The 21,309-nt window shown below is 34.2% G+C and overlaps 3 protein-coding genes across 14 annotated transcripts in view; 1 reads left to right on the forward strand and 2 right to left on the reverse strand.

Annotated features, from left to right (window-relative positions):
- slc12a5a (solute carrier family 12 member 5a) overlaps window positions 1–21,309 on the reverse strand; it is a 2,560,186-nt gene that overhangs the window by 1,944,788 nt on the left and 594,089 nt on the right. The window lies entirely within an intron of this gene.
- The window catches only part of eya2 (EYA transcriptional coactivator and phosphatase 2), an 87,613-nt gene that overhangs the window by 39,950 nt on the left and 26,354 nt on the right, over window positions 1–21,309 (reverse strand). For 4 of the 8 annotated variants that reach the window (NM_001004558.1, XM_087255440.1, XM_087255436.1 and 1 more), the window contains exons 2-5: window positions 8,992–9,044; window positions 8,858–8,900; window positions 4,654–4,769; window positions 4,462–4,575 (exon numbers count right to left, since the gene is read on the reverse strand). In NM_001004558.1, the coding sequence (NP_001004558.1) occupies window positions 4,462–4,575; window positions 4,654–4,756 (217 nt within the window). In that variant the 5' untranslated portion in view covers window positions 4,757–4,769; window positions 8,858–8,900; window positions 8,992–9,044. The remainder of the gene's footprint in view (window positions 1–4,461; window positions 4,576–4,653; window positions 4,770–8,857; window positions 8,901–8,991; window positions 9,045–21,309) is intronic. The other 4 variants (XM_087255441.1, XM_087255437.1, XM_087255439.1 and 1 more) reach the window with 1 other exon arrangement.
- LOC147836532 (uncharacterized) lies at window positions 1,673–20,276 on the forward strand. Of its 5 annotated transcripts, XM_087258277.1 has the most exons (5): window positions 1,694–1,887; window positions 12,719–12,804; window positions 15,093–15,293; window positions 17,722–18,375; window positions 18,424–19,580. In XM_087258277.1, the coding sequence occupies exons 1-4, from the start codon at window positions 1,877–1,879 to the stop codon at window positions 17,730–17,732; spliced, it is 309 nt and encodes a 102-aa protein (XP_087114403.1). In that variant the 5' UTR covers window positions 1,694–1,876; the 3' UTR covers window positions 17,733–18,375; window positions 18,424–19,580. The 5 variants fall into 5 exon arrangements, 2 of the variants coding, with proteins under 2 accessions (XP_087114402.1, XP_087114403.1); XM_087258276.1 differs by having other exon boundaries at window positions 1,673–1,887; window positions 15,093–18,375; window positions 18,424–20,276; XR_015494368.1 differs by lacking the exon at window positions 1,694–1,887 and having other exon boundaries at window positions 15,093–15,430.

Below are 21,309 nucleotides of genomic sequence, written 5' to 3' on the forward strand. Positions count from 1 at the left end.
TACAAGTAACAAAACACAATTAAATACATAATTTGAAAGGTAGAGAAAACAAGAAGGCTGCCATTTTAATCACACTTACTTACACTTGTGAAATGGAGGACAAAACTGATCCATGAACTGTGTACTGATAAAGTTCATGTCGATCCTTCTCTTAACAAATGGCAGATGAATCCCCTATTGTAAGCGTGTAGATTGCTGAAGCACTCGTCAGAACAATGACAGGAACACAGCACAAGGCTGGGGCTATAATGCTGAGGTATTTTTGCAAACATGAACTTTTCACAGCCTTATCTTTGGGTAGGGAAAATAACGCTAACTTTCCCTCACACTTCAGAGCACAGCATCTATGCGAATTGATTTAACTAAGACCTGCTAGAGTGTTTGTCTTCCTCCTTTTCTTTCTGCAGTGTTTGTGGGCACGGCTGGGGGTTTCAATTTTCCCAGGTCTGGACGCGCAACAAATGGATGGGGATTAAGTTTTATATCGACATCACGCCGACACGGCTAAAGACTCGTTACAGCAGCAGTTCATTGAAACCACTATGAGTCGACTCTTTTCTAGATGAATCAATAGATTTAAACGAAGTGTACTTTCAGATTTAAGCCTTAGCTAGATATTTCACTTCAATTAGAGCTGTGTTACACCCTACATACAAAGGTCATTTTCAAAAACCCTATTAATTAATAAATTATTAATTAATGTATAATTTATTAATAATATAATATTATTATTTTATTTATTAATATATAAATTATTAATATTAATTATAAATTATTAATACACTAATAATAATAATAATAATAATAATAATAATAATAATAATAATAATAATTAATAATAATAGTGTATCATTAATTATAAATTATAATTAATTATAAGCTATTAATTATACATTATTATTATAATAATTTATAATAGCTATTAACTTTAAATTATTAATACACTAAAAGCAATTAATTATAAATTATTAATACACTAAAATCTATTAATTATAAATTATTAATACACTAAAAAATATATTAATCAATTATAAATATATGAATATATAAAATTATAAATATATAAATAAAAAGTTACGAAAAAAAATAAGTTAAGAGGTTGTAATAGATTTATTTGGGCTGAATTTAGACAAACAAACTAAGTTTAGAGCTGTGTTACACCCTACATACAAAGGTCATTTTCAAAAACCCATAATAGGGGCTCTTTAATTATATATTGTTTATTCACTGAAAAAAAATATGATTCAAAGATGATTCCTTGGAGTTACGAAAAAAAATTAAGTGGTTGTAAAGGATTTATTTGGGCTGAATTTAAACAAACAAACTAAGCTGAACAGTTTAGCAGTAAACCTTTTTTCAGTGTAGATGATTTGCTCAAACTCCCCAAATATGTAATTCTTTTAATACTTTGAAGTTCAAGATAAAACTTTTATACAGTATATTTAATTAAGCACATTTATTTTCTCCTTTATACGGTGTTCACAGCCAATATACACAACTATGTCTTCACTTCCCAGAAAAACCACCACTAATTTTCATCAAAGCTTCTCTTTTGTATTCCATGAAAAGAAAGAAAACGTCATACGGGGTTTAAAGACGGCATGTGGGTGAGTAAATGCTGTTGACTAGTAAATGATTGTGTTGCTTTAAAGCTGAAAACGTGCTTAGTGCCACTTCACCTTTGACCTTGACTGAGAACGGTCAATTTCACACTGCGGTGGAGAAATCAGGACCGCGGGCAGAAAAAGGACTGACTGTGATCCGACGACTCACACACTCCACACAAAAAAACACACTCCTCCAGTGGCCGGCGCGAGCGGGGAAAAGGTTCTGACCTCCTGAGAGATGCCTGACGCCAGACGCCAGACCGCGAATAATGGGGAACAGGTGTGTGTGCGTGTGTGTCTGTGTGTGTGTTGGGGATACCAACTGTAGACGGCACATGAAAATCTGTGTGTGTGTGTTTGTGGGGATTGTATTCGTCCAACATTGAAGTTCAAAACCCTTTGTTAAGATTTATTGTTGAAATTCTGGTTGATTTTTGTTTAATACACAACTTCGGTCTGTGGTTAAATATCGTTGCTTAAAGAAGTTTAAGTACACTTGAAGTTGAAACTAACCATATTGATTTTGTTAGCTCTCATTGCTTGTTTTGTGTTTATTTATAATTGCATGTCATTAAGAAAATAAAAATAGTTTCCCCTTGTAATCTTTAATTGAAATCTGAAAATGCACTTCCTGTTTGTTTTCAGTCAAACTTTTAGATTAGGTCTGTCTGAGGTATTGGGCGTGGCTAACAAACTTAACCACGCCCCTCCAGCTGTCAGCTTTGACAACAAATAGAAGTGGTGAGGAGGAGGAGGAGTCTGTTAGGTTGTATTAACTCTTTCCAAAGTCTTCTCAATTTTTCTGAATGAAATGCCTACTTTACTACATCCAATCAGCTTGCAGTAGAAAAAAAACAAGCCACGCCCACTGTTTACTCATTTAATATTTAGTTTTTCTAGGAACTGCTTCAAAAATAAAATGCCTGCAGCTTCCGGTTCATGTGGATTTAAAACTGTAATTGACTGTTGGTCTGTGTTTTATCTGGCTTTTTTTCCCCTGTTTATTATCTTTATCATATAATGATATGCACTTGGTTTAAAAGTTTTTTTTTTTACTTTTACTTTATGAAAACAATTAATACTTTTACTCAGCAAGAATGTGTTAAATTAATTTTAAAAATGTTAATTTAAAATGTTCAGAAATAACTTCTAGTAAATGCAGTCCTTTTGGAATTTCTATTCAGCTTCTCTACAAAATGTTGAGCAGTAAAATTGCTTTTAGTGTTGATGATAATTTAAAAAAAAATTAAATATTGAAATGATTTCTGAAGTATCATGTGATTCTATAGATGAGAGAAATGATTGCATTTGTTTTACAGGAATCAATCATTATTATTTTTTTTATAATGTATTCACTTTATAATTCAGTATTTTTTAAATATAATATTGCATTTTAAATTATATTCACTTCGAAAATGTATTTAAAATTGTAATAATAATTCACAACATTGATGTTTTACCTTATTTTTTATTAAATTACCTTTTAAAATGTATTCACTTAGAAAAGGTATTGTAAATTGTAATGTTTCACAATATTGCAGTTTTTACCCTATTTTTATCATATTATTTATTTTAAATATATTCACATAGAAGTTTTTTTAATTGTAACATTTAAAAAAAAAATCCTAAAAATTGTATTATAAATTCTGCTCAAATAAATGCAGCATTAAAAACTGAAAAAATAAAATAACAGCAAAAAATCATTCATTCATAAATTTTTATTAGTTGTAAAAATCCAGAGAAACCAATCATTGTCATGTCTCTTTACTCAATAGTTGTATAAACTGAATTTAAATGATTAAATAATAATTCAGCTGTTGAATGTTTCACATTCATATTTGCAGCAGAAGCAACATATATATGGCCTTAGCAACCGTAACTAAGGGGGTGGGGCTAAATGTTTTTTGATAAGATGCATCTTTTTACTAACATCTCCAAAGTGTCTCTGCATGTATATTGACTGTATCATTGTACCTTTAAGCCAAGTCATTTTACTCGGTGCCATCTTTGAAACGCCTCTCGGGCAATATGCTCCGGCATTCTGTCTAAATGGGGAAACATCAAATTCTCCAAAACCGTTTGCGAAGCTTACGATTACATATTTGGACTCACCAATACATTTAAACAACATCTGTCTCATAAGTTTCATTTCTCAACATCCAAATCAGACAAAATCTTTTCAGGTTGTCCAAGCTAATGTGCAAATGCACTCGAAAGGAACGAGATCACGACACCAACCTCATTTATGACATGTCTGCACATGATCATGCTCTGGATAATGCTTCGTCAGATCGTGCTGATTTTCTAAGGTAATTCACAACTTGGTCTTGATGGTGAATCTCCTCCAGAAACGACAGCCACTCTTTGTTTAAATGTTTGTGGGTGTTTAAGTAGTTGCTGTAGTTGTGTGTTTGACAGGATGAACTGTACCTTGTGTTCGTTTCATACAGACTGCAAAACCAAAGCACTTATTTCAAGCTGTATGTGGATATATTTCTTATGTCTGTGAAGCAAGGATTAGCTGAGATTCCAGTGCGTTTGTTGACCACCAAACTGCCATAAAAGCACATGTCTGCTCCAAGCTTTTCCTCGGAGAATCATCAGTCTATACCGATTGATCATTGGCTCCTGTACTAGTAGGCGGGGCTTCATTCACCATACTGACTGTTGCACTTTTCCCCATTCAAAACTATACGAGTGACATGTCTTGTGTATTCTATAGTCTTTGACTGTATACATATTCACAATTCTCCTTTGCGATTTCACACTGCTTGGTTTATTCTAAACTACCATGTAGATAAACCATTAGCTGAACAGTAAGAAGTGGCACTTCCAAATAAACACGTTTACTGACCGTGTGAGTAGCTGTAGAGCGTCTGTCCGGGGGGCGTCCCGCTGAAGTTTGGTGTGTATCCCAGTAAACTGCTCTGACCAGGTGAATGGCTCAAACCATCTTCTGTTTTAATATCTGAGAGAGAAAGAAACTCCGTCAGCAGCCCAATCAGATCAGCAGTGCATTATTGATGCTACTATTAAGGACACTCACTGTAGGACGTCATGCTGTATCCCTGTGTGTGATGTGTGTATGGTGTGTAAGGACCCGCTGGCTGTAACGCCGGGCTGTACTGCGTCTGTCCGTAAGCTGCCATGAGCACAGCTGGACTGAGAAAACACAGAAGACAAGATATTTTTTTAATATTTATATTCAGATGTTCTTAATAAAACACCCCAACAACACAATCTGATTAGAAATGAATGACTCTTATGAACCGAATCTCTGTAGTGCACTGATTAGAAATATACTATAAGAAAAGAATCATTAAAGAAATTAGAATGTTATCAGAATCATCAACTGAATCACAAATGAGTCAGATTGTGGTTGATTTGTGATCATAAATTAAAAATTTGTATTAAGTTGTTCTCAATAACACACCAACAACACAATCTGATTCATAAATGAGTGACTCTTATAAACCAAATCTCTATAGTGGACTGATGAGAAAGATACTATAAGAAAAGAATCATTAATGGATGTAGTATTTATTCCAAATCATCAACTGAATCATATTCAATTGACTCCCAACAAATAATTCAACTTGATTCATTAATGAATGATTCTTATGAACCAAATCTCTGGACTATTAGAAAAGAATCATTAATGTAATTAGTAAGTGATCTGAATCATCAACTGAATCCCAAATTTGTGGGTGATTTGTGATCATAAATTAAAACGTATATTCTGATGTTGTCATAAACACGCCAACAACACAGTCTGATTCATTAATGAATGATTCTTATGAACATAATCTCTGTGGTGCACTACAAGAAAAGAAAAGAACCATTTTTAGACTTAGTAAGTAATTCGAATCATCAACTGAATCACAAATTAGCCAGATTGTGGTTGATTTGTGATCATAATTTTAAAATTTATATTAAGTTTTTCTCAATAACACACCAACAACACAATCTGATTCATAAATGAGTGACTCTTATAAACCAAATCTCTATAGTGGACTGATGAGAAAGATACTATAAAAAAAGAATCATTAATGGATGTAGTATTTATTCTGAATCTCAACTGAATCATATTCAATTGACTCCCAACAAATAATTCAACTTGATTCATTAATGAATGATTCTTATGAACCAAATCTCTGGACTATTAGAAAAGAATCATTAATGTAATTAGTAAGTGATCTGAATCATCAACTGAATCCCAAATTTGTTGGTGATTTGTGATCATAAATTAAAACATATTTTCTGATGTTGTCATAAACACGCCAACAACACAATCTGATTCATTAATGAATGATTCTTATGAACATAATCTCTTAAGTGGACTGATGAGAAAGATACTATAAGAAAAGAATCATTAATGGATGTAGTATTTATTCTGAATCATCAACTGAATCATATTCAATTGACTCCCAACAAATAATTCAACTTGATTCATTAATGAATGATTCTTATGAACCAAATCTCTGGACTATTAGAAAAGATTCATTACTGTAATTAGTAATTGATCTGAATCATCAACTGAATCCCAAATTTGTTGGTGATTTGCGATCATAAATTAAAACGTATATTCTGATGTTGTCATAAACACGCCAACAACACAATCTGATTCATTAATGAATGATTCTTATGAACCAAATCTCTGTAGTGCACTACAAGAAAAGAAAAGAACCATTTTTAGACTTAGTAAGTAATTTGAATCATCAACTGAATCACAAGTGAGCCAATGTGTGGGTGATTTGTGATCATAAATTAAAAATTTGTATTAAGATGTTCTCAATAACACACCAACAACACAATCTAAAGGATAAATGAATGACTCTTATGAACCAAATCTCTGTAGTGTACTGATTAATTCAATATAATTCAATTCACCTTTATTTCTATAGCGATTTTACAATGTAGATTGTGTCAAAGCAGCTTCACATAGAAGATTATAGTAAATTTAAACAGTGTCAGTTCAGTTTTCAGGGTTTAGGTTCAGTTCAGTGTGGTTTATTATTCACTGTTGAGAGTCTATAAGAAAATAATCATTAATGTAATTAGTAAGTAATCAGAATCAGCAATTGAATCATAATTAATTGACTCCCAACAACTGATTTAATTTTTGGTGATTGTGATCATACATTTTTAATTTATATTAAAATATCCTTAATAACGTGCCAACAACACAATCTGATTCATAAATAAGTGACTCTTATGAACCAAATGTCTGTAGTAGACTGTTCAGAAAGATACTATAAGAAAATAATCATTAATGAAATTTATAAGTATTAGTAAATAAGTTATTAAGTGCTAATATGCAAAATTAACTTTACAATAAAATAGAATATTTGCTTTTTAAGATTTTGCTGTAAACATTATTTTCTGTGCTTACTAAAATTATATTTCCTCAAGTAATAATTAATATAATTAAAACAGCAATTTCCAATTTATTCTGTAGATTCATGCCTAATATCTTAATATTCAAGAAAAGGGTTCAAGCCAATGCTGATAAAAAGGGCTAATAATAAAAGAGTACGAAAAATAAACTGCAGAATAAAATAGATTTTTTTTTTACAATTATTAAGATTATTTTGTATATTTATTCATTCATTTTCTTGTCGGCTTAGTCCCTTTATTAATCTGGGGTCGCCACAGCGGAATGAACCACCATTTTATCCAGCACGTTTTTACGCAGCGGATTCCCTTCAAGCCGCAAACCATCACTGGGAAAATTTTGTATATTTAATAAAGTGATATTTCCTCAAGTTATAATTGTAATAAAAAATTAATGCATTAATAGAACATTCATGCATAACATCGTAATGTTCAAGAAAAGGGTTTTATGCTTACATTTGATCAATTTAAACAATCATCCACAAGATTCTCTGCAAATCTGCTGTAAAACATTTGTATAATTGATCTCCTTTAACTGAATATTTTGCAGAACACTGGCACAAAATCTATGCTGAAAAAAGGATTCATAACGTTCGAGTTAAAAAAACTATATTAACTATATTTAACTATATTAAAATAGAACTTCTTTTTCACAATTTTGCTATAAATATTATTTTGACTATTTACAAAAATGATACTTCCTCAAAAGTTAGGTTTGATTCAATTCAAGTCCTTTGATTCTGAATATTCATGCATAATACCTTAATGTTCAAGAAAAGGGGGTTTATGCTGATGATATTGGGAAATTTAGAAAGTAATGCATTACAATATTGAGTTGCTCCCTAAAAAACTTTTTATAATAAGTAATGCATTACGTTCCTTTCTATTACTTGGCGGAGCCGTGATCTCTTTATATACTTTCTACTTTCTACTTTATATTAAGTGTCCTTAACTACTATGTACTTACATCAAAAATAAATACAATGTACTTACTGTGTTTATAATGTATTTGAGAACACGTGGTGCTTTTGAGTTGAGATAGAGGTTGGGTTATGGACAGGTTTGGTAGTATGGGTTTAAGGTGTTTAAGGGTGGGTTAAGGTGTAAGGGATGGTCAACAGTGTATTTACAAATGTAATTACAAAAGTTAAATACAGATGTAATTACATACAGGTATTTAATCAAGCATAAGTACACAGTAAATACACGTATTTACACAATAAGTACATTGTAACAAACTATTAATTCCTGTGTAAGTACATAAATGCTTGTTAAGTGGTGACGTGTTTGAGACATATGTAATACTGTTTCCAGGTGCAAGCCGCCATTCATTTGAGTGGAGAAATCATTCGTTTATGATCACGTTTTATTCCTATCACACATTAAAGTTAATTTTATATAATATCATAGTGTACACAACAACCTCTGGGCTTGCTGCATAACAAATACCAAAAATTTAACAATTTATAAAAAAATGTATCACTTTCTGGCCATCGAACATTAGGCATGGACATATATACTGCGATCGTGATTTTCGAAAGCCTTAAATCGCTTTGTAAACGTTTATTATTACCATTTCATGAGTCTCCCCATACAGTTGAATAGAGCGCTTGGACCCGGAAGCCGCTTCGCGTGACGTCACACTTAACAAGCGGATTAGTTAAGGCCACTTAATATAAAGTGGGACCTTTTACTCTTTACTTAGAAAAGTAATATTGTTACATACATTATTTGTAATTCGTTACCCCAACACTGACTGATAAAATAAATTTCTTTCACAATTTTGCTATGAAGATTATTTAGTATGTTCACTTAAATGATATCGAGTCCGATAAACGAGAGATAATACAACTCACATAGCCTAAATGTGTGTTTCCTGAAGTGTGCGTCTAGTGGCTCCTGTAAGTAAAAAGAAGCACAATTAAACACCTCAATCCCCATGACTGCACTATAGAGGAAGCTCATTGTGAAGCGTGAATTTGATCTGTACCTGTCACTGTCTGTTATGTACTTCCTCTTGCGCACGTTCAGCTGTCAGCTCTCCTGAAAAATGACAGAACATTTTTTTGTGCGTGTTAGAAATACGTGACCTAAAAGCACACCAGGCTTCGCTCCAACAGTACATCTCGAAGGTAAAATATGAACAAAAACACACAAAGCACAATTCATGTCTAATCGTGCCCTGCACAGGGGGAACCAAAAGGTGAACGCGCAGTATTTCTCAATGACAAAGCACCTGCGGTTTCCAAAAAAACACACGTAATTAGAATTCTGAGATACAGACAACAGTGAAACGCTTGTTTTGTATAAACCGGCTCGGTAGGACTGTTTTCCTGGAACAGAACAATGCCTAACCTGCTTTTTGAACCTGGCATAATTTGGCATGGTAAACCGCAGGGCCTGTGATGTGCCAAAAACTCAGTGTCGGGGAGGGGGGACCAGGCTTTTCTGAAAGCACGCTGAATGCATGATGCTTTTGGTGAATATAAATGATGCAGATGAATGACCTTTTAACCTTTGCTTAGTCAGAAGAAATCTGTTTGTTTATTGATTGCTCTCTCATTTGCATTTCATTTGGAGCCTTATACAATAGATTGTTTCAAAGCAGCTTTGCATTAATACATAGGAAAATAGCTGAATTGCAAAGACAAATAAAAAGTAAATGTTGCTGTAAAGCAGCTTAGACTGGTGTCAATATGGAGCTCAGTTCAGTGATGATTCAGTTCAATAACTGGGAAATTAAAAGGCAAAGGTGTCATTATTTAGCTTGATTCGGGTCAGTTTTGATGTTCAGATCAGTTTATTGTAATAACAATAATCCATCTACTGGATATTATAAGCAGATATACAGAAGACAATAATGTCAGTTCTGTTTAGTGTTGATTCAGTTCAGTTCAATAACCTACATTCAATTTCAATATATGATTCAATAACTGGGTCTTAGTTAATCATGAAACAAATAGGCAAACGTTTATTTAGCTTGATTCAGTTCATTGAAATAATTAATCTACAGAATACAGAAGATAATAGTGTCAGTTTTGTTTAGTGTTGATTCAGTTTAGTTCAATAACCAACATTCATTTTCAATATATGATTCAGTAACTGGGTCTAAGTTAATCATGGTTATTCATCAATTCAGTTCAGTTTGATTAAACTCTTTGATTAAGCTTTGATTCACTTCAGTTCAGTGTTGATTCAGTTTAGTTTAATTAAAGCTGTTTATTTAGCTTTGATACATTTGAGTGATTCAGTCCAGTACAGTGTTGATTCAGTTCAGTTAATTCAAACTCTTTGATTTAGATTTGTTTCCCAGAGATAGGTTGTAGCTGGAAGGGCATCCGCTGCGTAAAAAAAAACTTGCTGGATAAGTTGGCGGTTTATTCCGCTGTGGCGACCTGAGATTAATAAAGAGACTACGCAGCGGATGCCCTTCCAGCCGCAACCCATCTCTGGGAAACATCCACACAAACACTACGGACAATTTAGCATACCCAATTCACCTGTACCACATGTCTTTGGGAAACCGGAGCACCCGGAGGAAACCCATGCGAAGGCAGGGAGAACATGCAAACTCCGCACAGAAATGCCAACTGAGCCGAGGTTCGAACCAGCGATCCAGCAACCTTCTTGCTGGGAGGCGACAGCACTACCTACTGCGCCACTGCGTCGCCCAACTATGGTGTATATTGTAGTAAAATATACCCTATTAAAACTATAGTATTTGGTAATTTGTATATGAAGAGTTTATATGCAAAAGCCGCTAAACGCCACTTCCACCAAAAATTAGATAATGACACTGAGTGAATACTTTAGGCACGTAGTACACCATCAACAAATAGTTTTGCTTCTAATAATCTTAATCGCAGCATCAGTGCATTTAGAAATAACAGTTTGTTGGCAAAAGCCGTTAAACGCCACTTGCCTTTGACAGCAAAAGCCGCTATATCCCGAGAACCAATCAGAAGGCACGAATCAAATCATATGTGTTCAATGTAGCAGCACGCCGATACGCCGGCTTTATGAGGAGGCTGTTTCATTCCGCTTCCGGTTTTAAAAGATGAAGTTTGATGAACTGGATGAGCCTGTCTGACTGTCAGTGAATGACAAACGAAAACGTCCCCTACCTCAAAACTCTGTGCGTTATAAGAAAAAGAAAACACACTGTTACAGTCGGAAGTGTAGCATGCATTCATAACGTTTGTTTGCGCAGTGATGTTATTTTGAATGAGTCTGATTTACAATACATTAAACGGCAAATGCGTTTCACGAAAGACAAAGTTAAGATGCTGTTCTTTTATCCCACATGGATGCTATGAGGATAAACAAGAGACCATGACCTTACGCATGGTGAGAATGAATGAATGACAGCTTCTAAAAGTGTCTGAGAGGCATCCCCTTTTTGCCCAGTAGGCCCACCTTGTGATTTATTAGCTAATTTAAGCTAGTTTTTAAAAGATAAATCAAATGTATAAAGCTATATACATTATTTATATTACTTCCTATTACCTATATGTCTGATAAGCTTACTATATTAATGTACAATGCACAGATATTAATGTTTTATAATGTTTTACAATGCATTATTTGAATCTAACAAGCTTAGCTTACAATGTTTAAAGTGTTTACATCGCTCTACTTACATTAAATCCAAATCCCAAATATCAGAAATGACAACAGATTGTTCAGATTTAATTAATGTCAGTCTTAATGTTATTGTTTTAAAAGATGAAGTTTGATGAACTGGATGAGCCTGTCTGACTGTCAGTGAATGGCAAATGAAAACGTCCCCTACCTCAAAACTCTGTGCGTTATAAGAAAAAGAAAACACACTGTTACAGTCGGAAGTGTAGCATGCATTCATAACGTTTGTTTGCACAGTGCACAGTTAATGCACAGATATTAATGTTTTATAATGTTTTACAATACATTATTTGAATCTAACAAGCTTAGCTTACAATGTTTAAAGTGTTTACATCGCTCTACTTACATTAAATCCAAATCCCAATTACGATTGTTCAGATTTAATTAATGTCAGTCTTAATGTTATTGATTAATGCACTTTACAGATTTTATTCATTCATTTCATTTTCCTTCTGCTTTGCCCCTGGTTTATCACAGCGGAATGAACCGCCACTTGTCAGATTTATATATTCTTAATTTTAGGTGTTTTATGTTTGGTAAAATAAATTCTAATGGCATCTTCAGTGATTTTCAGCTAATTACCCTGTCTTGTCCCAATAGGTGGATTTAGAGGTTTTTGCTAAAAAAGAACAAGTGGATTTTGACACAAAAGAAATTCTACCTTGTCAAAAACCAAAGAATTGTCCAAAGTGACTTTAAAAAAAAAAAGTATTTTATTTACTAGCTAAAAACCTTGTTATTACATATAAAATGAAACTTCTGAACCTAATCAGAGGAGCCTGATAGAAAATGCTCATTTACAAAAACAGAGGTCTGATGGATTTAGAGGGTTTTGCATTTGAACTTTTCATATATTATATTATTATATATACTATAATATTAGTATTTTAGTAGTTGTGTTACCATAGAATCTATAGAATAATCACAACAGAAGTACTTTTCTACATGGTTCAAAAACGCTATCATATTTACTGTAAATTACTACAGTATTTTAATGTGGGGAGACATGATTACTGCTAAAAAAAAAGCTTTACAAAGAAAATTTTCCTCTACACTTGTGTGTGTTTCTCCCTCAGGGCTCCTCCATCTGCCGATCTGCATGATACTAAGAGAACAGATGCTGCCAGCAGTAAAGATGAAGAGGAGGAAGAGGAGCAAAAAGGTGAAATGAAACCCAAACGGGAGCTTTCAGACAATCAGGCAAGAGTGAGCCTGTACATTACACAGATTTTACATCTTTAGTTAATCCGACAGCTCAGACAGCAGCGAGGTGGATGTTTTGGGTGGCACCCAGCGAATGGTTAACACACGCAAAGACAATGTCTGACTGTGTTTTTTCAGTAAACAGTTGCGACACTACTGTGTGCTGGGTTGGAGATTAAAGAAACATATCATGTGGCTGTCATAACAGCAGCAATAATTCCATAAGCTGACGTCTTAAAGGTGGAACTTCCAGTGTAAAATGGTTTTGCTTCATTAGAAATAGATTTTTTTTTTTTTTACAGAAAAATAATAATATTGTTGCCACAGCAGAATGAACTGCCAACTATTCCGGCATATGTTTTATGCAGCAGATGCCCTTCCAGCCGCAACCCACTTAAACATTACTAAATGTAATCTGTTTGTTTAAATTCAGCCCATATAAATTGTTTGCAACCAGTTACCCTATTAAAAATTTAGTAAATCCAGTGAATTGTTTTTTAGTAAATCCAATGAATCAAAAAAGTTGCAATTAAAAAAACCCAACACTGAAAACAGAGTAAAAGTAAGAATACATAAATAAACCTAACACTTCTAACAACATGAAAGTGAGCAGCTGATTTCTCTCTTTTTATTCTGTGCACTGCCTCTTTAAAAGTAATAAGCATTGTTGTCACAAAAACTTTATATATTAATGAAATGTTATGTTATATATATATAGTTAAAGTCAGAATTATTATTGTTTAACAGAACAAGGAAAATTTCACAGTTTGTCTGATAATATTTTTTCTGCTGGGGAAAGTCTTATTTGTTTTATTTTGGCTAGAATGAAAACAGTTATTAATTTTTTTAAACTCCATTTTAAGGTCGAAATTATTAGCCCCTTTATGCTAATTTACTTTTTCCGATAGTCTACAGAACAAACTATTGTTATAGGTATTAACTTACCAAGTTACCCTGACCTGCCTAGTTAACCTAATTAACCTAGTTAAGCCTTTAAATGTCTCTTTAAGCTGTATAGAAGTGTCTTGAAAATTATCTAGTCAAATATTATTTACTGTCATCATGGCAAAGATCAAATAAATCAGTTATTAGAAAGGAGTTATTAAAACTATTATGTTTAGAAATGAGTTGAAAAAATCTGCTCTTCATTAAACAGATATTGGGGAAAAAATAAACAGGGGGGCTAATAAATCACACTTCAACTGTATATATATATATATATATATATATATATATATATATATATATATATATATATATATATATATATATATATTTTTTTTTTTTTTTTTTTAGATTATAGATTAAGATTATAGCATAACTTTTTACCAAACACTGAATATAAAACAAAAGTACTGTAAGAATACATAAATGAACCTAACACTTAACATGAGGGCGAGCAGCTGATTTCTCTCTTTTGTTTTTGTAATAAGCATTGTCGGTTTAAAAAAAGTTATATTGTACAATTATTATTTTTTTATTGAAATTGTAAGTCGTTAATCTTTACCCAACACTCAAAATAAAACTAAAAAAAACATAAATAAACTGAACACTTCTAACAACATGAGGGCGAGCAGCTGATTTCTCTCTTTTTTCATGCACTGCCCCTTTAAATGTATTAAGCATTGTTGGATTAAAAAAGTTATATGTAATTATTATTATTAGTAGCAGTAGTAGGATGAGTATTTTAATTAAGATTGTAACACATTACTTTTACCGAACACTGAAAATAATACAAAAGTAAAATAAATAAAACTAACTCTCCAACACGAGGAAGAGCAGCTGATTTGAGCAGCTGATCTCTCTCTCTCTCTCTCTTTTTTTTTTTTTTGGATGCACTGCCCCTTTAAATGTAATAAACATTGTTGGATTAAACAAAGTTATATATTACAATTTTAAACCCATCTTAATCTTTAAAAACACAAGCATAACATATTTTCACATCATGAAAACACTTCTGACAATGTGGGCGAGCAGCTGATTTCTTTTTTTGTACGCACTGCCCCTTTAAATGTAATAAGCATTGTTGGATGATTATTACGGTTAAATATTACAAAAGTGAAATATTACATATTGTATAGGGTAATTACTTTTTACCCAACACTGAAGATAAAACAAAAGTACTGTAAGAATACATAAATAAACCTATCTCTTCTAACAACATGAGGGTGAGCAGCTGATTTCTCTTCATTTTTTGCAAGCGCTGCCCCTTTAAATGTAAACCCAAACATCTCTGCTTGTTTTCAGAAAGCAGAAAGTGCTGTTCAGCAGGTCCGAGACGCAGAGGCTTCATCACACCTGCTGACGCACCGATAACGCAGTGTTTCCCAAGAAAACAATGGTGCGTGGAGCCGACGGATGGGACGCCCAGGGTTCCTGTGATGCGCAGTGTGTTTCCTGGTAGGAGCGCGTCCCGGAGCGAGAGGGCATGGGAAAGAACGCTGAGCGGTAAACTGAGCTAAAACAAACTCCGGACGGGGCACGGCTGCTCCACAGCACTTCACCTGGCCTCGCTCTTCTGCTAAAGTCTGCGTCTTTTTCACGGCTATCATATTTCCACACAACGCCTTACATCATGCATCAGTGTCCGCTGTCACTAAGCCACACTACACTTTAAGAACAGCAAGATTTCAGAATGGGTTTGTCCTAGAATTACAGTCAAGCCTGAAATTATTCATACACTGTCAAAAAATATCCTTAAATTAGCTGTTTTCTGTATTTTGTGAGTCATGTTTTTTTTTTATTTATTTACTTTTCCTCCTTTATTTATGTTTTGAATTGGATTGTGGGAGCTTGATCTTCATTCCAATAACTTGACCCACCTTCAAAAAACTTCTAAAACAAAGCAGCTAAATTTAATTTCAAATCTCAAATCTAGCTTCCACGACTAAACAACCTCATCAAAAAATGATTCATTGCAGAAACTACGTTAAACTAGTTGAAGAACAGTGGTTTACACTTCAGCAGAAACTAATTTACTTCTGTAAGTGTTGTTTCAACAGAGATATTTTTTGAAGTTTTAAGTTACGCTAAAAGCAACTCAGCCAAGTGAATCAAAACATTATCAACTTTGTTTTGAAGCAAAGAAGCCACAGAAAATCACACCAAAAGACACAAGACATCACTTAACAGCTGATATGAGAGAAAGAACTACAATCCCATGTAGCTTTGCAAATGATACAGTCCAATTAAAAATTGTTGTTAATTTTATATATAAACTTAATTTTAAAATGCAAAAAGTACAAGGATTTAAAAACTTTTCAGATCTGTTCTCCAAAGCAGTTTAATTGAATTTTTATTTGTGTGTTTTGTTTTTTTTTTTTTTTTTTTTTTTTTTGCATGAGAACACGGCAAATGTAGTATGTCCGGATTACACTGATATTACACACATTCATGCTATCTTCAGAACTACATTCTTATCCTTTTTTTAAAAAGTGCCTAATCAAGAGAACATGTGATTTCAAATATGTTAGTCTAGTACATCATCGAATTCATGAAAATCTCAAGATTCCTCAAACTAACTTCTGAGATGTTCATAAGAATTGCAAACCTTAAAAAAAGTATGAAGATCTCAAATTCCTTCATAAGAATGTTTCATAAATAGGGCCCCAGTTAAGAGTAAACAATTTATGACAATCAATCATAAGAATAGTGCAAATTTAAAAATAAATAAATAGTATGAAGATCTCAAAGCTCTTCTTAAGAATGTTTCGTTAATCCAGCCTCAATGCTCCTCTTTAGTGGGCGGGGCTAAAAGTTCGATTGGCGCAGTTTGAATGTAGCTGTTCTCTGATTCGTGGATTATTCTTTGCAGAGTTATGGGTAATGTATTTTCGGATCCACCTGGATTGTCACTGTTAAAAATTTGAAATGATATGCACACTGAAGGCTTAATCAAAAGAATATACCGTTAATTTTCATTCATGTAACTCACAACGTTGAGTCTATTATATCTAGAGCCGAATTCATGAAAATCTATTTTAATATCATAAGGTTTTTATTTAGTGCAAATCTTGAAAAATATTATATTAATAATATGAAGATCTCAAATTTCTTCTTAAGAAGGTTTCATGAATGCAGTCTCAATGCTCCACTTGAGTGGGCGGGGCTAATTTGTTTGACTGGCACAATTCGAATGTAGCTGCTCTCTGATTGGTGGACTATTATTTGCAGAATCATGGGTAATATAGTTTTAAATCTCAAATTTCTTCTTAAGAATGTTTCATGAATCCAGTCTCAATGCTCCACTTGAGTGGGCGGGGCTAAATGGTTTGACTGGCACAGATTGAATGTAGCTGCTCTCTGATTGGTGGATTATTATTTGCAGAATCATGGGTAATGTAGTTTCAAATCTCATATTTCTTCTTAAGAATGTTTCATTATTCCAGCCTCAGTGCTCCACTTGAGTGAGCGGGGCTAAAGAGTTTGACTGGCACAATTTTAATGTAGCTGTTCTTTGATTGGTGGTTTATTAATTGTAGAATCATGGGTAATGTAGTTTCAAATCTCAAATTTCTTCTTAAGAATATTTCGTTAATCCAGCCTTAGTGCTCCACTTGAGTGGTTTGATTGGCACAATTTGAACGTGGCTGTTCTATGATTGGTGGATTATTCTTTGCAGAATTATGGGTAATGTAGTTTTAAATCCTCCTGTAATTTCACTATTGAAAAGTTAAATGATGCACGCTGAGGGCTAAAGCATATGTTAGAATGTAGTGCTAAAACAGTATGGATGTATGTAATCTGGATATATCATTAATTATCAATCTTCTTCTCACAATAAGTCTGTTTCAATGTTTCACAAGGTCTCATATTGCCATAATGAATGTGATTCTTACTTTCAGACTGTCATTTTCTGCTCTTTTTGTGCCGGCAGGAGCATCATGACCGGGTTAAGAGAGCAGGTCGGCTGTCTTTGAAACGAATCATGAGCCGTAGCTTTGCCATATGGCTTTCTGAACTGGAATGAGCTCTCAAAGTTGAACCGTGATCTAAAGCGTTCAATCAAACTGCTCTCTGGCCGGTAGCTGAGGGCCACGTCCCATATGGCGCAGTACGCAGGGTCGCGGGTGACCGACGCAGTGCCCGAAGGGAAAGCTTCAGACACTGTGACCTCACTGAAACAATGCAGCTCTTCTCCAGCCGGGATCCGACAGAGCACCATCAGCCATCTGCCCTCTCATTTCCTTTGAAGGCAGAGAGGGATCAGGTACAGCAGCCACAAAATTGAGAGATACTCAATTATGAAACCGAAGCGCAGGTGATAGATGTTGGGGTCTATTTTGACGGTCCATGCGCAGAGCGCATAACGCAGGGCGCAAACGCTTTCAGGGCGTGTCAGGATGCAATTTTTGCTAATTTAAGGACGGGAAAATCTGCTTTGCGCCGTGGCGCATAGTCTAAAAGGGTTGAGTTTATCTTCTTAATGAGTTATAGGTGTGTTTTGAGCATAAACCAATTAGAGCCTCATCTCCCATTCCCTTTAAGAGCCAGCTGCATCGCGCCATAAGCGCATTTTTACGTAAAGTAAGTTCACTTTCGCTTTTGCTCTCGTGGACAGGGAAACCTTTACGCACAGACATCAATTAGCCTATAAATAATTAATTTCGTTTGTTAAGCGCAAAGATTTGTTTCAAAACTATTTTTTTATTTTGTTTTCAAAACTAAATTCAGTTCTAATTTCTAGCAAACGAATAAATGAACAATAATAACCAAGTGTGGTCAAAATACTGAGTTATTTCCAAATACACCTGCCATACCCCATATGGTCTAAAACCTGCAAATCTAAGCTTGTTTTTAATAAAACAAATATAAATATGGATATAATAAATAATACTGCTAATAATAATAACATTATACAAAAGCAAATTGAATGAACTGAAAGAGCCTCCTGAGATGAAGAAAGTAAGGCAGTGGTTTTTAAATCTTCATGTAGGCTAGAAATTAATATGTTTTGTAATATTTTATATCTTTATATATTTATATCCTGTATATATCCTTATTAAGGCTGTGCAATTAATCGAAAATCCGATTTCGATTTTGGCTTTTAACGATTATGAAAAACCATTAATCGAGATAAACGATTATTCCATCACGTACCGCCCCCTTTCCAGTTGTACACGTGTGAAAACTCTGCCTCTGCAAAGCTCAGTTCCACGTGAAAATGACTAAAAGCATGTGCTGTAATGTAACTTTTGCAGCACGGGATGCTCATCATTCATGTATTTAAAAGCGCAAAAGAGCACGTGCTGTTGTGTGTGTGCGCGCCGTACTTAGCCTCTGACAGGTAGCGTGTGTGTGTTTGCATGCGCGCCGCGCTTAGCCTCGGACAGCAGAGCACACACACATCTAACGCGATCTTAATGTGAGCGCTTAATATATTATATCTTTTTCATATGTAAAGATATTTGCGTATTGCTCTGCATCTTGTTTGTAGTGTGTAAGCCAGGCGCACTTTGCGCCAGACAATAGAACCGACTTTGTTCTGGTCTAAAGAACAGACTATTTATAGTTTCTCAAAATAGCAACGCGCCAAAACTCGCCTTCTTTTTTAGACCAGAACGCGTATGGGAGCACATTTGAGCGCAAATGCATTTGCTATTTAAACAGCGTGGCGCAACACCTCAAAATATCCCTTGCGCCGAGCTAAAAGTAGCAAAAGAGTATTAAGTATTGGCCCGTTGTATTTTTCTGAGCAGAATTGATGATCATTTTAGTCTAATTTGCTTTAAATGCAAAAGAAAAAAAACAACTACACTAAAAAAAAAAAAAAAAAACTGACTAAATATAATTTTTAGCCTCTTTCACACAGTAATACCGGTAAATATATGGAAAATTTCCGAAAATTTCCGGAGTGACTTTACAGGTAAAATCAAAAAAGTGCTGTTCATGCAGGCGAGGACATTACAGATTTCTTTCCGGAAAAGAGCATTCACACATCCATTCCAAAATACCGGTTAATTCTGACATCATTAACCAGGAATTACCTCTAAACGGCTGCGCTTGTATTTGTAAACATTTGACTACATCACAAACTCTGTGGATGGATCAGTATTGTAAACAACTTCGATGAAAACATATAGAGGAATGTGGACTTTCGCATGTGGAGATGTACATGATATGTGAGTGTGCTGCCGCTCACGGGCTGTTTTTACGGGCACCACAAAGCTTGAAGGTTAACATACAACGGCTTATCAAAAGCATCTTATCGATAATTAATTACACGGTTGGCATAAAGATAACCATATAAACGTTATCTGCCTAATTTCTAGCAGTTAAATGTGTCTGGAAAAATATTTAACGGCTTTTATTTTCATAAACCGTGCGGACGTGAATGCATCTGACTGTTCTGATTGGCTAAAGTAGATGTCTCACGTCATCACGGTCTAGACATGCACGCGCTCTTTCCAGCAATCTCCCTTCTGCTCTCACACAGCGCAGCATTCCGGCAAATTACCGGTAATGTTACAACTTCTCTTTCCGGAAAATAGCCAGAACTAATTTACAGGTATATTCAAAAAGGGCCTGTTCACACATACAGACCTTTCCGGAAAAATGCTGGTAATTTTCCGGAAAGGTCTGTATGTGTAAAAGGGGCTATTGTTAGATTTTTAAAAAGTTTTGCTTACTTTATTTTAGAAAAGTTTGATTAAAAAGTGATGAAGTAGTAAAAACAGATTACAAGTATTTATATGTCTACAAACAAGTGTATTTTTAAAGAGATTAAGATCGTAGGTATCAGGAGACAGAACCACTAAATGGATCGTTTACTCTCCCTGGTGTAGTTTTAAACCTTTATGAGTTTCTTTTTTCTGTTAAACACAAAGGAATGCCTGTTGCTGGGACCCATTGACTTCTATTGTTTTTCTAACTAGTGGAAGTCAATGAGTGCCAGCAACCAGCATTCTTCAAAATATCTTCTTTTGTGTTCGACAGAAGAATTAATTCACTAATACTCTCAGATATCACCCTGTAATACAGTTAAAGTCAGAATTATTAGTCCTACTGTATATTTTTTCCCCATTTCTGTTTAACGGAGGATAATTTCAGCACATTTCTAAACATAATAGTTTTAATGACTCATTTCTAATAACTGATTTCTTATATTTTTGCCATGATGACAGCACATAATATCTGAAGTGCCCATTGGGGCACATTGGGCTCAACACAAGAGCCTTCATCTTCATAATGTGAATGAGTAACAGAGGTTTTACATTTAGCGGCTACTTGCGCAGAACACGCAGTAAATGCAGCATATCGAGATTCGGGCCATTAAACAGCTAATCCACCGAGTCTTTCAGCACTCTCTCCGAAAACCTTCGATTGATCTCGGCTGGCGGATCAACATTCACCAGATGATCGATCTCATCAGCGCCATTGTTTGTAACTTTAGGTGGGTTTGCAAACCTGTGTAGTTTTCATTGCGTCTTCCTTGGGTTGAGGGAAAACTTATTGTGTGGCCAGA

This window comes from Danio rerio, chromosome 6 (genome assembly GCF_052040795.2).
Source record: "Danio rerio strain M-AB ecotype USA chromosome 6, GRCz13ab, whole genome shotgun sequence".
NCBI lineage: Eukaryota > Metazoa > Chordata > Actinopteri > Cypriniformes > Danionidae > Danio > Danio rerio.

Coding starts and splice junctions, on each gene's coding strand:
- LOC147836532 (XM_087258276.1), top strand. Junction 12,805..15,092: donor GGAGGAAGAGGAGCAAAAAG/GTGAAATGAAAC, acceptor GCTTGTTTTCAG/AAAGCAGAAAGTGCTGTTCA.